This window comes from Spea bombifrons, chromosome 1 (assembly GCF_027358695.1).
Source record: "Spea bombifrons isolate aSpeBom1 chromosome 1, aSpeBom1.2.pri, whole genome shotgun sequence".
Lineage (NCBI taxonomy): Eukaryota > Metazoa > Chordata > Amphibia > Anura > Pelobatidae > Spea > Spea bombifrons.
Genome location: NC_071087.1, coordinates 13,006,378 through 13,018,691, shown reverse-complemented (window position 1 = coordinate 13,018,691; position 12,314 = coordinate 13,006,378). Strand labels below are relative to the sequence as shown.

The window sequence follows — 12,314 nt, the reverse complement described above, 5'->3', positions numbered from 1 at the left end:
CCTTGCCTTTAACTTATACAAATCAGATGTGTCTAAGAAAGACTTGCCACGTTGTGGAAAACCAGAATAAAATATACACTGTCTTATGTCTAGCGTGTTATGTGATTTATATTACTGGCTGCAAAAACCTTCTCTAAGTTACGAAACAGATTTTGAAACGCACGGCTGTATAAAACGTGAATTTTACGCTGTTTAATGTTTGGTTCCTGGCAAACCTCGTCCTAAATAGTCACAATCCTGCCAGAGTTTCAAAGTTTCTCGACCCCATAATTAGCCTATTAACTCTCTGTATCGCTAAGCGATACAAAAAGTGTTACCCTGAGAACCTGGTGTGTCTGTAACCCCAAGGAGTGAAGCTGGAGCATGTAACGCACATAGGATAATGGAATAAAAAAATGCTTCTCACGCAGGTTATGTAAAAAATATATAAATATTGATCCAAGTGAAAGTAGCTTGTGTTTGCTAATACCGTATTTGCTCGATTATAAGACGAGGGGTATTTTTCAGAGCATTTGCTCTGAAAAAAACCTGAGGTCTGACTGAGACTAGGTTCCAGATCCCCTGCAGCGCTGCAGGGGGTTAAAAGGCATTTCTGGAGGCAGAGTGACATAAAGGGGGTTAAAGGCATATCAGGGAGGCAGAGTGGCAAGCCTGGGGGCAGATGTGCATAACTGGGGGGCAGGTTGGAAAATAAAAGGAAATAAAACAAAATAAATGTTTCTCAATCATAGCTTTTATTAAATATGAAAAATAGTTTACATGAATTACCATTTACTGGTAAAACTTTTTTCCTATAGGGTCATCTTAAATTCAGGCTTTTTCTTTTTTTCTTAAATTAATATTCAGATTTGGGGGGTCGTCTTATAATCGAGCAAATACGGTACGATACACATTATTGGGCGAAATATAGAGCGATTTACCAAAGAGTAACATTTGGTAGATATATATCCTTGGATCTGCTATTGTTTGCATGACACCCTATCCTGCGTAGGATACATTTTAATGTTTGGTTAAAATGAGTGGCGAGCACTACCTTGTAATGCATGACACACAGCTTTGGCACACAAAATGTTAGAAAGCTGTATCTTCTAACCATCACACTTTTATTCCAGTACCCGTTTGTTGCCACCCTGTATTTAGTTTTACGACCACAATAATTCCCTTTGTAATCAAATGGCATTCCTGAGTCAGAAGTTAAGTTTGGATTCCATATTAAATCAGTTATACACAAGAACCAAAGTCAGATTCCCCACGCAGGCAGGAAGGTAGGAGGACAAATTGGAGTTGGGTTTGGTTAAAATGGTGATATAGAGGGTAACAGAGGCTGGTGGTGGAGGGAGAAGAGTAGAAATAGATAGACCGACAGATCTAGACTTTAAATGTAACCCCCCCTCCAATTACCCTTTTATTGGTAAACTGATTATTTACTCCTGCATCCAATGGCATAATCACATAAATAGGGGTACAACTGACTCATTAAGGACATTACGTTCACTTAGGTTAATGTATGATCTACAGTACCAAACATGTACACACCAGCCATTCGTACAGAGATCCTCTCAAACTGGGCACAATAATATGAGAACTTCCTATGATAAGTAAAATAAATAAATCGGAAATATTTGAGAGTTGCTGATCTTCAAGCGAAATTCAATGGCGCTTTGACACCGGAGTCCTGAGCAGTAAAAAAATATAATTAAAATTAAAAAAATCATACCCAATTAAAGAATGCCTGCACCTGTTTCAATGCAGTCAAATCCAACGGAGTCTTTGCAAGATAGATGCCAATATGCATTAAAAATAGAAAGGCAATGTTTGAGACTAGACTTTCTCTAATGACGGACTAAAGGAACATGACCGTAGTGGGGCAAAAAAAAAAGTGTCCTAAGCTGTGTATTCATTAAACGGTGAATTTCCACGGGAGCTGAACATTTCAACCCATTGACTTCACTATCCATCACGAGGGACCGACCCCAGGGACACGTGTTAAGAAACAGACTTTGCAACACACTGCTGCTGTTATGAATTCAGCTTTAATTAGAATGATTTTTTGCCATAGGCATTGACTGGCTCGTAAAATAATCGTGTTAATAACGGACCATGGTAGAAACATATCAGAAAACAAACACTTTGTTATAACAAGCCTTACTGTTAATTACAACTTACATGGCACAAGTAACAAAAAGGCATTTAGTCTTTATACACCTCATCAATGACTTCATTCCTTTAATTTCCAGGTTTTCACTTATTATACATTCAGGGTTAATTTCCAAAGATGTATGAATACCCAGAGATCTAGTACTTTGAATACAAATTACACTTAATTATCTATAATAAAGTCCCATTGCTTTGCGCGTGGCAGATCATTGTGGACGGTTAAGAGACTGGGTATAAAAACCATTTTGGCGAAAAAAATGGAACAATTTGTAGGCACACTTATTTGGTCGCTAAGGGGACTACTCCACATTTACCACTTTACAGCTAAAGTTCCCTTGCACCGAGATGAATGTTATTTGCCTAGAGCTGGGACTTCAGGCTGCCGATGACAGGTTTGTTAGAGCAGAATTCAGCCCACCACGAAGGCCTCTGAAGGACCTTGTCTCCTTGCAGGACAGTAGACCACAGATTTTTATACAACTGGAAGACAAAATGTAAGAAAACATATCAAAGCTAGAACATGGCAAACAACGCAAAGCTTTAAAATAGACATCTTCCTGGGTTATGCGTTTAAGAAGGTCTCCCCTTTTATTATGCCGGTGGACGTAGTTATACAGAATTCAGATTGTTCTCAGATGTAGGATGAAGTTGGTCATTTAATTTAACCTTTACACAAGACGTTTTCACTGTTAAGTCTCACGTCAGTCTGGTTTCAATTTAAATGCTGGCAACGTGGTTTTTAACAGTAGGTTTTGCTAACAAGACTAGCTATGTAGATAACTCTCAGTTGGAGTTTTTTGGCAAGGAAATGCAGAATCTCTTATTTCAGGCAACATGGCTCCTTCCCAAGGCATTGCTCAAAATATTCTTCTGCCCCCTCTAAAGACCATCATTTACATTTAACGTGACATCAACACCAGGGGTGTATTCTGGCCTATGGTGGCAGGTCCAATGCTTGTTAGCCCCTCTGCAGCAAAACCGGGGACCTATTACCCTATTGGACAATCAGCTTCCCCATTGCACTGCTTACCCCAACAATAAATAATGCATAAGTACTTTATGTACATCTGTTACCTGTATGAGGGAAAAAAAGCACATACACTTTTAGAAGAAGCTGCTGGTCCAATGACCTACCGATTACATTGTCTGCATTTCGTGCCAGTTTTGGCTGCTCAACGCAGCCAATCACTAACAAGAAGCACTTCCATTGGGTGCAAATGGTCTAATTAGAACCTGTGGAGCTCTTGTGCGAGGTGGTGCAAGAGCTGGCTTGAGGTGAACATACTGTCTGTGTACATGTAAGCAGGAGATGCATTCGGCTGAATGCATCTCCTGCAAGCCAAGGACACAGGGACCGGTACACGGTGTAATTTTCATTGAAGAGGATTCTGATCAACCCCTCCCTGCATTTGCACCGGACGTTAGTTAAGCTTTTTCTTAAGCATTAAGTGCATATAATAGCTGGGGTGTCCCTATTATAGACCAGCTTTGGACTTTATTTTTATTTAAAGTCATAATATAAAAGCATGAGAGCCCTGACTGTAAAAACAGTGTAGTGAAGCACAACGCAGCTGTCCAGCAGTGACTGTGAAATTGGTTTATTTTTTTCTGTTAATAGTTCATTATCATTAACTAAAGAACATTTAGTTCTAGAGTGCCAGAATGAGTGGGTACGTACAAGGGGAACTTGTAAGACAATAGTGATTATTATTAAACTGGCATCACTGGCAAGAGAAAAAAAAACGTAAAGGGTGTGGATAATCCAAAAAATGATAAATTATGTTTTATGATATTTTTGGAAGAAATGGACAACTTACCTCTCCATCAGCTTTGCCAATAGGTGCATTTAAAATGAAGTCTGGAGGAGCAATGGCATCTACCAGAGCGACAGCATCGTCTTTCAGCTGTGTTAAAAGGATATAAGCGTTGGCAGAACGTCTTACTTTCCATAGTTACAAAAGACAAAACAAAGCAACAGAAAACATTTCCTTGATTTGACAACAGAGCGTAACATTCAGGGGTCCCGTTCCGAGGAATCTCTAATGAGCGTGCGTTATGGAGCTTTACTGCCGTGGAGCTAGAAAATTACCTGATTTCACAGAGTTTCCATATGTCAAACTCCTCTGTAAAAAACCAGCTTCCCCTCTCATGCTTTTGAGTATGTGGAGCAGTGGTAGGTTCCAATGGATATAAAGGCAGCATTGGATTATTGTGTGCGTGAATAGTTTATTGTCTTAAGTATAATGAGCTGCATAAGCTTTGACTTCATTTACCTACCTGTTTCATATTGTCCCAAATGGGGAACATCTTGAATATGAAACAGATGACAATTAAGAATATTTAGCAGTACGGAGCCTTTGATTTTAAGTTTGTTACCATATATATATTTTGGGTAGCAAGCTTGTATCTTCTGGACTGTGACCCAAAGACTAACTAGACAAGCTTCCATAAACTTAAATTAGCTAAGCCATGTGTCACTATACTTTGATCTGCATGTAGTTGAGTAAAACCTACAGAAGGGCTCGACAGGGCCATGATGAATGATGAATCTGGCACCCTGTGATCTCCTGCTGGTCCATGGTGTAGCTGTGAGGCTTCCAGAGGTGTAACGTAATGAACGGCACTTTCACCACCGCACCAGGATTCAAGATGGCAGAAGATAGGCAGCGGCGTGGCTGTTCTCCATGAGGTGAAAGGGGGAGGGAGGGGTAGTAGTTTATGTGTGTCTATACTATAGTGTCAGAGTCAGTGTGGTTGTATGTATATGAATAGTGCTACAGTCAGTGTATGTATACTGTAGTGTCAGAGTCAGTGTGTGCATATATAGTGCTGGAGTCACTGCATTTTGTGTATACTGTAGTATCAGTGTGTGTGTGTGTGTGTGTAAATATATGGTGCCAGAGTCAGTATGTCTACGGCAGTGTAGTGCCAGAGTCAGTGTGTATCTGTCCACAGTGTGTAATTTTATACATGTATAGTGTTAGCCAGTGTGTGAGGAAGAAAAAAAAAAGCTGGCTCATAACTTTTTTGGCTTGCTCCTAGATCGAAACCAAATTTGTCGACACTGACCTACAATCAGTAAACCTTATTCTCAGGGTCACTGGAGGTCAAGGAACAATATCTGGGTTTCCCCAGTCCCATCTGTCCCTGCAAGTTCTATGCAGTCAGTAGAAACATCTCCTTACCAAATGAGTTCCAGAACAAAGCGTCATAAAACATCTCTTTACTTTTTAACATAAATGCAGTTTTGGTATTACCTTGGCGCACAGCTCCAGAATGGACCCCTGTATGATTCTGCCAGGCACTTCACCAGAACAATAGCCACCTGTAAATGTTTAGAGGGTATTTATCACTACTCATAGTCTCCTCAAACCCATCCATTTACACCTACATTACCAAATCATTACAATGATTACATTATTATGTCACAGGCTTTAACTGTTTGCATGGTGTACCAGTAAGTGAAAGCCAGCAACGGTTCTAGATCTTAGCTCTCAAACAATATTGCTGTTTAATAATATGTAACGGCCTCACCTTGGTAGAGGACGGCCAAATGTTTACTGAGTGACCACAGACCGTACAGAGCACACAGATTCTTTAGGACAGGCTGGAGAGTGACGGGCGTGCTTGGATCATGAGTATGCTCATAGAACTTCTGTAGTACTGTAAGTTCAATAAATGCTAAGGATAGAGAACGGCAGTAATAGACCTGGAAGAAAAAATGTGCATAAGTCAACCGCATATAGAACAGATTCTACATCTCTATATCTATCTATAAGACATAAAATGTATGTAACGTGTATGCGTGATGATGTCAAAGGCTATGGTGGCATTTCTTGAAAAGACAAATCCCAGGACAAACTTGGGATAGAGGAAAACCATAGATACAAAGCAATTATTCCTTGGAGACTCATAACTGGTTTAACGGTAATGTGTAGGTAAGTCATACCTGGCTGTTGTTTCTTGCATCAAAGTCATAATGTGTTTTTTCCTTCTCATGCCCCAATTTGGCATAGCTCTCACGGAGATGGTAGCAAACAAGCCATCTGTACGCCGCCAGTGGAACTGTAACACAAACATTTGTGCACTCATGGTCCAGACTATTTCAATTTATTTTGGGATAGAAAAAAAGTGGTAACTGCCATAATGTTATACTTGGGTATTTCCCCCTCTGGCTGCAAAGGTTACATTTAGTTTAGAGGACCCTGGATGCATCTCATATAGTCTTACCAGAGTAAAGGCATACTTTACACTTTACCAAGGGGAAAAAAAAATAAAAAAATGATTATATACCGTATTGGCCCGAATATAGGCCGCACTTTTTTCCCCCACTTTAAGTCTTTAAAGTGGGGGTGCGGCCTATACTCGGGGTCTAGCGCCCGACGCCCGGGACATGTAGTCCCGGGCGCCGGGCAGGCAGCGGGGTTAGGATACAGATCCCCCACAGCGGTGCAGGGGACCTGTATCCTACTGTCCGATACGCTCAGACAGCCTCCCGTGCCAGCACTTCCCACGGGGGGAGTGCCGGCACGGGAGGTTGCCTAAGCGCATCGTCCGAACGTCCGCACGATGCATTTTACACACACACCCCCCGACTTACCAGGGCAGACTCCCGGGTGTCTTGCAGGGCCGGCGGAAGACATCTACGCAATACGCGTATACAACTTCCGGTGCCGGCACTTCCGCTGAGTGCCGGCACCGGGAGTTGTATACACGATGTGCATAGATGTCCCCCTCCGGCCCCGCAAGACACCCGGGAGCCTGCTCTGGTAAGTCGGGGGGGACGGGGACAGAGTGGCAGCATATCTCGGGGGGGGGGACAGAGTGGCAGCATATCTCGGGGGGGAGAGGACAGAGTGGCAGCATATCTTGGGGGGGGAGAGGACAGAGTGGCAGCATATCTCGGGGGGGAGGACAGAGTGGCAGCATATCTCGGGGGGGGGGGGACAGAGTGGCAGCATATCTCGGGGGGGGAGAGGACAGAGTGGCAGCATATCTCGGTGGGGGAGAGGACAGAGTGGCAGCATATCTCGGGGGGGGAGAGGACAGAGTGGCAGCATGTTTTTTGGTGCTTTTTTAAAGAAAAAAACGTTTTCTTTAAAAAAAGCACCAAACTTTTAGGGTGCGGCCTATATACGGGGGCGGCCTATATCCGAGCCAATACGGTATATATATATATGCACACACACACACACAGTATATTATTTCATGGTAAGACGTGTTTAAAACTGTTTTCAATAAAGTGCTTTATCACACTGTGTGCCGGTTACCAAGATCTATCTATATATCTACACAACTATTTTAGCTACAACTGTACACTTTGCCAAACACTTTCAGTCATGTTACTGTATGGTGTTCAAAACCTTCTTAATTAACTAAACATTCGTCTAATCTATATGAATAACATCTGAGCGTTAAGTAGACTAATTTATAGAGCCGTCTAAAATCCAGACCAAGGAAATGATAAAAAAAAAAAAGCTAAAACCATACTTCGAGGGCACATAGGCAAGTAACCACCACTAACCGTTCAACCTCACGTTTAGAAAGCTTCTGAATTTCCGCATAGTAAATGCTATTTCTCTATTTGAAAATCTCCAATTGTCTACGCAGGTCAACCTAAACCTCCGGTCAGCCAACTGAGATCAAAGTCATTGAAGAATTAGGTTCAATTTTAATTTAAAATCTTTATATAGACTTCTCTAGGTTATAGACTTCTGTAGGTTATACCGACTTCTCCGTTAGCAATTCCTCCTGTTTTGTGCAGGGCCTGGTACTGGGCTCTGGGATATGATGTCATGCGATATTTTGCCCTATATGTATTGGCACCTCCATTGCATTGTACAGTCCTAGAGTGCCCCAGGAGACTGTTGGGGGGGGGCAAGGGACAGCGGCTGTGGGCCCCTAAATTAAGCCTGGTTTTAAAAGGCAGCCCTGGTTTGTAATGAAGCATATCGAACTCAAAGATACTACGAACCCCCACTTTTTGTTTATTCCTAACAGGTATAATTCTACTATAAATTCTCAAAAGCATCCAGAATCCCACTAAAACCACCCAAGAATTTACTTACTCAAACTGTAAACGAATGCTAAGTTACTTGCCATGGGAACGAGTCTGATGCCAATCGTTCAGTAACTCTCCAGGCAAACGTATTTTATTGTATAATAAAGTTATTACAGCTGTGTTGATCACATAACCAGGTATTGGCATCGCAAGGACTTGTAACTGGCAGGTAGACAGATCTACTTTGCCAGGTAATAGTTCTGTCTTAACCTTCAGAGTGCCAGTGCAACACATTGCGTTTACTTAAAAGCTCTAGGGGGGTTTAACCTTGTGGAGATGAGCAACTAAATTCTGTAATTAGAACGGTTAAGAACTGCTATAATTTAACCACTAATATATATAAGTTATTTTGGACACTGGAAGTTGAAGCTTTTCATTGCAGCTGCCACATGTGCTACCTTTCCACTGATGTCATAACAGTCACTGTACTAATCGTTATAAAATGTGAAGACTAGGAACTCACAAAATGAAATTCTAAAATTTTCCATGAAAACAGAACACTAAGTACGGACACAGGCCTGTCTCTCGGCACAGGGGTTTAACCGGGGAAATGTGACTCCACTCTGCATGACTTAACACAATGCTCCGGATTCATAAAAAAACACATCCAGAATATCGCTGAAAATTGGTGGCATCTCTGGTTCACTTGTTATAAAACTTTTAAAGATTTCCCCCAGAGACTGAACAGCTTCTCGGCTTCAACCGCAACATTTACTTGGAGACCTGCTTTTCTACAATACTACCAAGCAGCCAATTCCAGGAAAAACGTAAGGTAATAAATTCAGTTCCTAAATATTTCTCTCATGTGTTATGCAATGGAATTATTTCCTTGACCTCATTATGTCACACCATCCAAAAGCTATTAAATTACAGTTTTCTCATAATAAGTTTCATTTCCATTTTTTTTCAAGTCTAACACAGTGGTCAACAGGTAAATGGAAAAAAATGATAAATTGCTACTCAATAAGGCGCATTCACTTAACACTGGAACTCATAGTCTTCTCCATGCCTTATGAAGGCCTAGTCACATTTTTTCCTGCAAAAGAGCAGAACCCAATACCTACCAAATATATTTTAAGCATTTTTTTGTTGAGCTGCCCCAAAATCCTGCTTTTGTAAGAAGTGGGGATTACGGAACTGGTCAAAGAAATCAGTGGATCCCCCCTGGCCAGCCCACCAAGCAACAGCTTACTAACTGGGCACCTGAAATATTGAAGACAAGAAACTGGCGCTGTATGATGCATTGTTAAATCAGTGGGGTAACACATCGTTCAATGTTATCTATTCATTATGAAGGACAAACTCATTTAGGTTGGTCCCGCATAATGAATGAGGAGTTATGATTATACTAAATCCACTGCAGACTGCCACTGCCTGAACAGATATTGGTGGTCTCAAGATTTATGGAAGGCTTCCAGGCTTTAGTAAAATTAGTTGGTTCTCAAAAGTGTGTTGCTGTGGAATAAACTTGAAATTCACTCTTTAATGTGCCAAAGAAGTAGCTGGAAATGGAAAATGAACAAAATGCAAAAACTGCATTTCAAATAGAATGTAAATTGGAACCGATGTACAAAAATGTTTCAAACAGCAGACCTTAGACACAATTTGCCTGCATTATGTCATGTACTGGACAGTAAGAGCTGGATGGAGAGGCACCGGAAAAAGACTTGAAATTGGTGCACCCGTTTTCATTATTAGGTGAAAAGGTCTGCTAATAATGCAGACCCCCAACCATACTTCCATGGGGAGTTTGCAACAAATAAATCATCCAGTCAGTATGTACCTGTAGGATGTTGTTACTCTAAAGACCTTCCATGGCCATAGAGTGTGCCACAACTGCAAACCCAAGCATGAAGACGCCATCAGGAGGTGTCCCGAGAGCCCTGCAAGGAGGGGACCTAAGCTTACCCAAAGCTAAGTAATGGCCCACAGTCAGGTGACCCGGTACCTTTTGTGTATAAAAAAAACACCCGCAGCACTGGTAGTTTGTAAAATGTTGAGCGATATATAACCGTCCCCACATCTCGCTTGAGTTATGCAGGTTGAGAGAGACACCAGCCTGCCAATTAGTATGTCCGGGGCCATTATCAGTCTAATAATAACCTTCTGGAAATCCTCCACTCCCTCTGTATACGGGAAGATCACGGCACAGCTATAACATCTGCAAGGTGTTTATTTTTCTAAGTAGCTTGTAAATTATTTTATATATACTTACACAACTGCTACAATAATAAAGAAGAATTGTTTAGAATAAAATGTTTGAACAAGCAATTCTGTACGCTGAAGCAGGCGTTTGTGTGATGGAACGTCCAAGGAATGCTTACAGAACGTCCACCCTTTTCCTGTGTGCACACAGCCTGAGCACTGTGCATGGTAAACTGCTGGTAGTTCCTTGCCACTCGGGATTGTTGGCAGCTATGGTTTCTAAAGCCTCAAAGGAACATGGAAAAACAATATTTAAGCTGATAAAGTAATGTAAGTTAGCATCCTTATAATAGTGCTGTGGTTTGTGTTGACAATGCAGCACTTAGGTAGCCATAGCGTCAAATCCTTATGGACTTGCAGCTTTTAAGTATATATATTTTTTTTTTTATACATTTACTAGCATATTTAACCGCCACCTGAAAGGTTTTTCCTAAAATATGTCAAACTGTGTCTAAAAATGACAAATAACACAACATACAAATAATCATTGATTCATTTTAATGAGATCATCTCTGGAACAAGACTTGTAAATACGTAATCCTTATCTACGGTATTAGCGGTCCACAAGAACTGGCCTAAAAGTAGATTCTTCCAGTATGCAATCAGATTTTATATCTCTATAACTTTTTGAATATGGTTTTCTTGGCAAGTGGCATGCTCTAGAATATTAAGGGTAACCCTCATACCCCAATGAATCTGTGTCATACCTGGATAAGCCACATGGATCAATGACAGCCCTCAGAAGGACCTAAGACAGTGATCAACAATGGGAGCTGGTCTTCAGGCTCATGATGGTGGTGTATCCTTCCTAGGTAGACTGGTCTCAAGTGGCGGCAACACCTGGGCCACATAAACAGGGGCAGAACTTCCTATTGGGACCTAAACATCTGTGACCCTGCTTTTCTAAAAGATCGAAATGTTTTGTGTAAACACAGTAATAGTTAAAAGAAACCATAATGCTATCTGAGCTGGAAACTATGGTGTGTGGGATGAGGTATTGAAGAGTTGTCTTGCCATGTAGTCTAGGACTGGCCCTGTGGACAGTGCAGGCGTCTATACAATCCCAACAGGAATTGAGCATCAAAGATTAAATTGAAGATAATGACTGTGCAAACCTTAGGTTTGAATGCCAACACATTTTCCTTTGTTTTACTAAATTATGTACTGTTTCTTTAAATATAGGTAAGGGGAGACGTATAAACGATTATATTGTCTCTGCTTCGGTTAGTATAAAGCTATTAAAACGGAGAAGCCGTGCAAATTTCACTCTCACGCTGTGATTTCTATAAACAGTAGAGATAAAGCCAAGGACGGAGTGGAACAGATTTCTAGTGCAATAAACTGATTTTTAAATTGTAAATATTTTAAACGTAAAAAAAAAAAAAAATAAGTTTGAGAAATAATTCTATCACAAAATTTAGATCACTCTAATTTAGTTAAAAATCAGTTTTCTTCCCCAGGCAGTTTTATGCATTGCTGCAGGTAGAAATTCTATCCACAATTCTACTGTGTTTGACATATAGGTTATAACATAAAATCATAACCTCTATTTAATTTCCCAATTTACGTTTGCGTAAGAGATGTGCACAATGAAAGCCACGGAATGAGATCAAGCTGTTTTTTAGCAAACACAATCCACATGTTTAGTTACCCGGCAAATGCAAAGAATTGGATTAATATAAACAATGCTAAATCTTTGATTGCACTCTGTGTGTGTATATATTATATTATTATTTCTGTCAAACTCCATTATGCAAATATTTAATCTAGTTTCATCTGGCAAAGAGCCAGACATTCAAAACTTCAAATTGACATGTAAAATGCAGTAAATAGGTGCAAGCCTGGAAATGCTGGAACTGTGGCTGGTTTACTAAGCAGTGAATAACCTTTA

At 40.7% G+C, this 12,314-nt stretch overlaps 1 protein-coding gene across 1 annotated transcript in view; it reads right to left on the bottom strand.

Moving 5' to 3' along the window:
• Nucleotides 1–2,011: 2,011 nt before the first annotated feature.
• The window catches only part of ACOX3 (acyl-CoA oxidase 3, pristanoyl), a 39,775-nt gene continuing 29,472 nt past the window's right edge, over nucleotides 2,012–12,314 (bottom strand). Inside the window, exons 14-18 of the mRNA XM_053458236.1 lie at nucleotides 6,107–6,222; nucleotides 5,692–5,866; nucleotides 5,415–5,482; nucleotides 3,975–4,061; nucleotides 2,012–2,637 (exon numbers count right to left, since the gene is read on the bottom strand). Of these exons, the coding sequence (XP_053314211.1) occupies nucleotides 2,518–2,637; nucleotides 3,975–4,061; nucleotides 5,415–5,482; nucleotides 5,692–5,866; nucleotides 6,107–6,222 (566 nt within the window). The 3' untranslated portion in view covers nucleotides 2,012–2,517. The remainder of the gene's footprint in view (nucleotides 2,638–3,974; nucleotides 4,062–5,414; nucleotides 5,483–5,691; nucleotides 5,867–6,106; nucleotides 6,223–12,314) is intronic.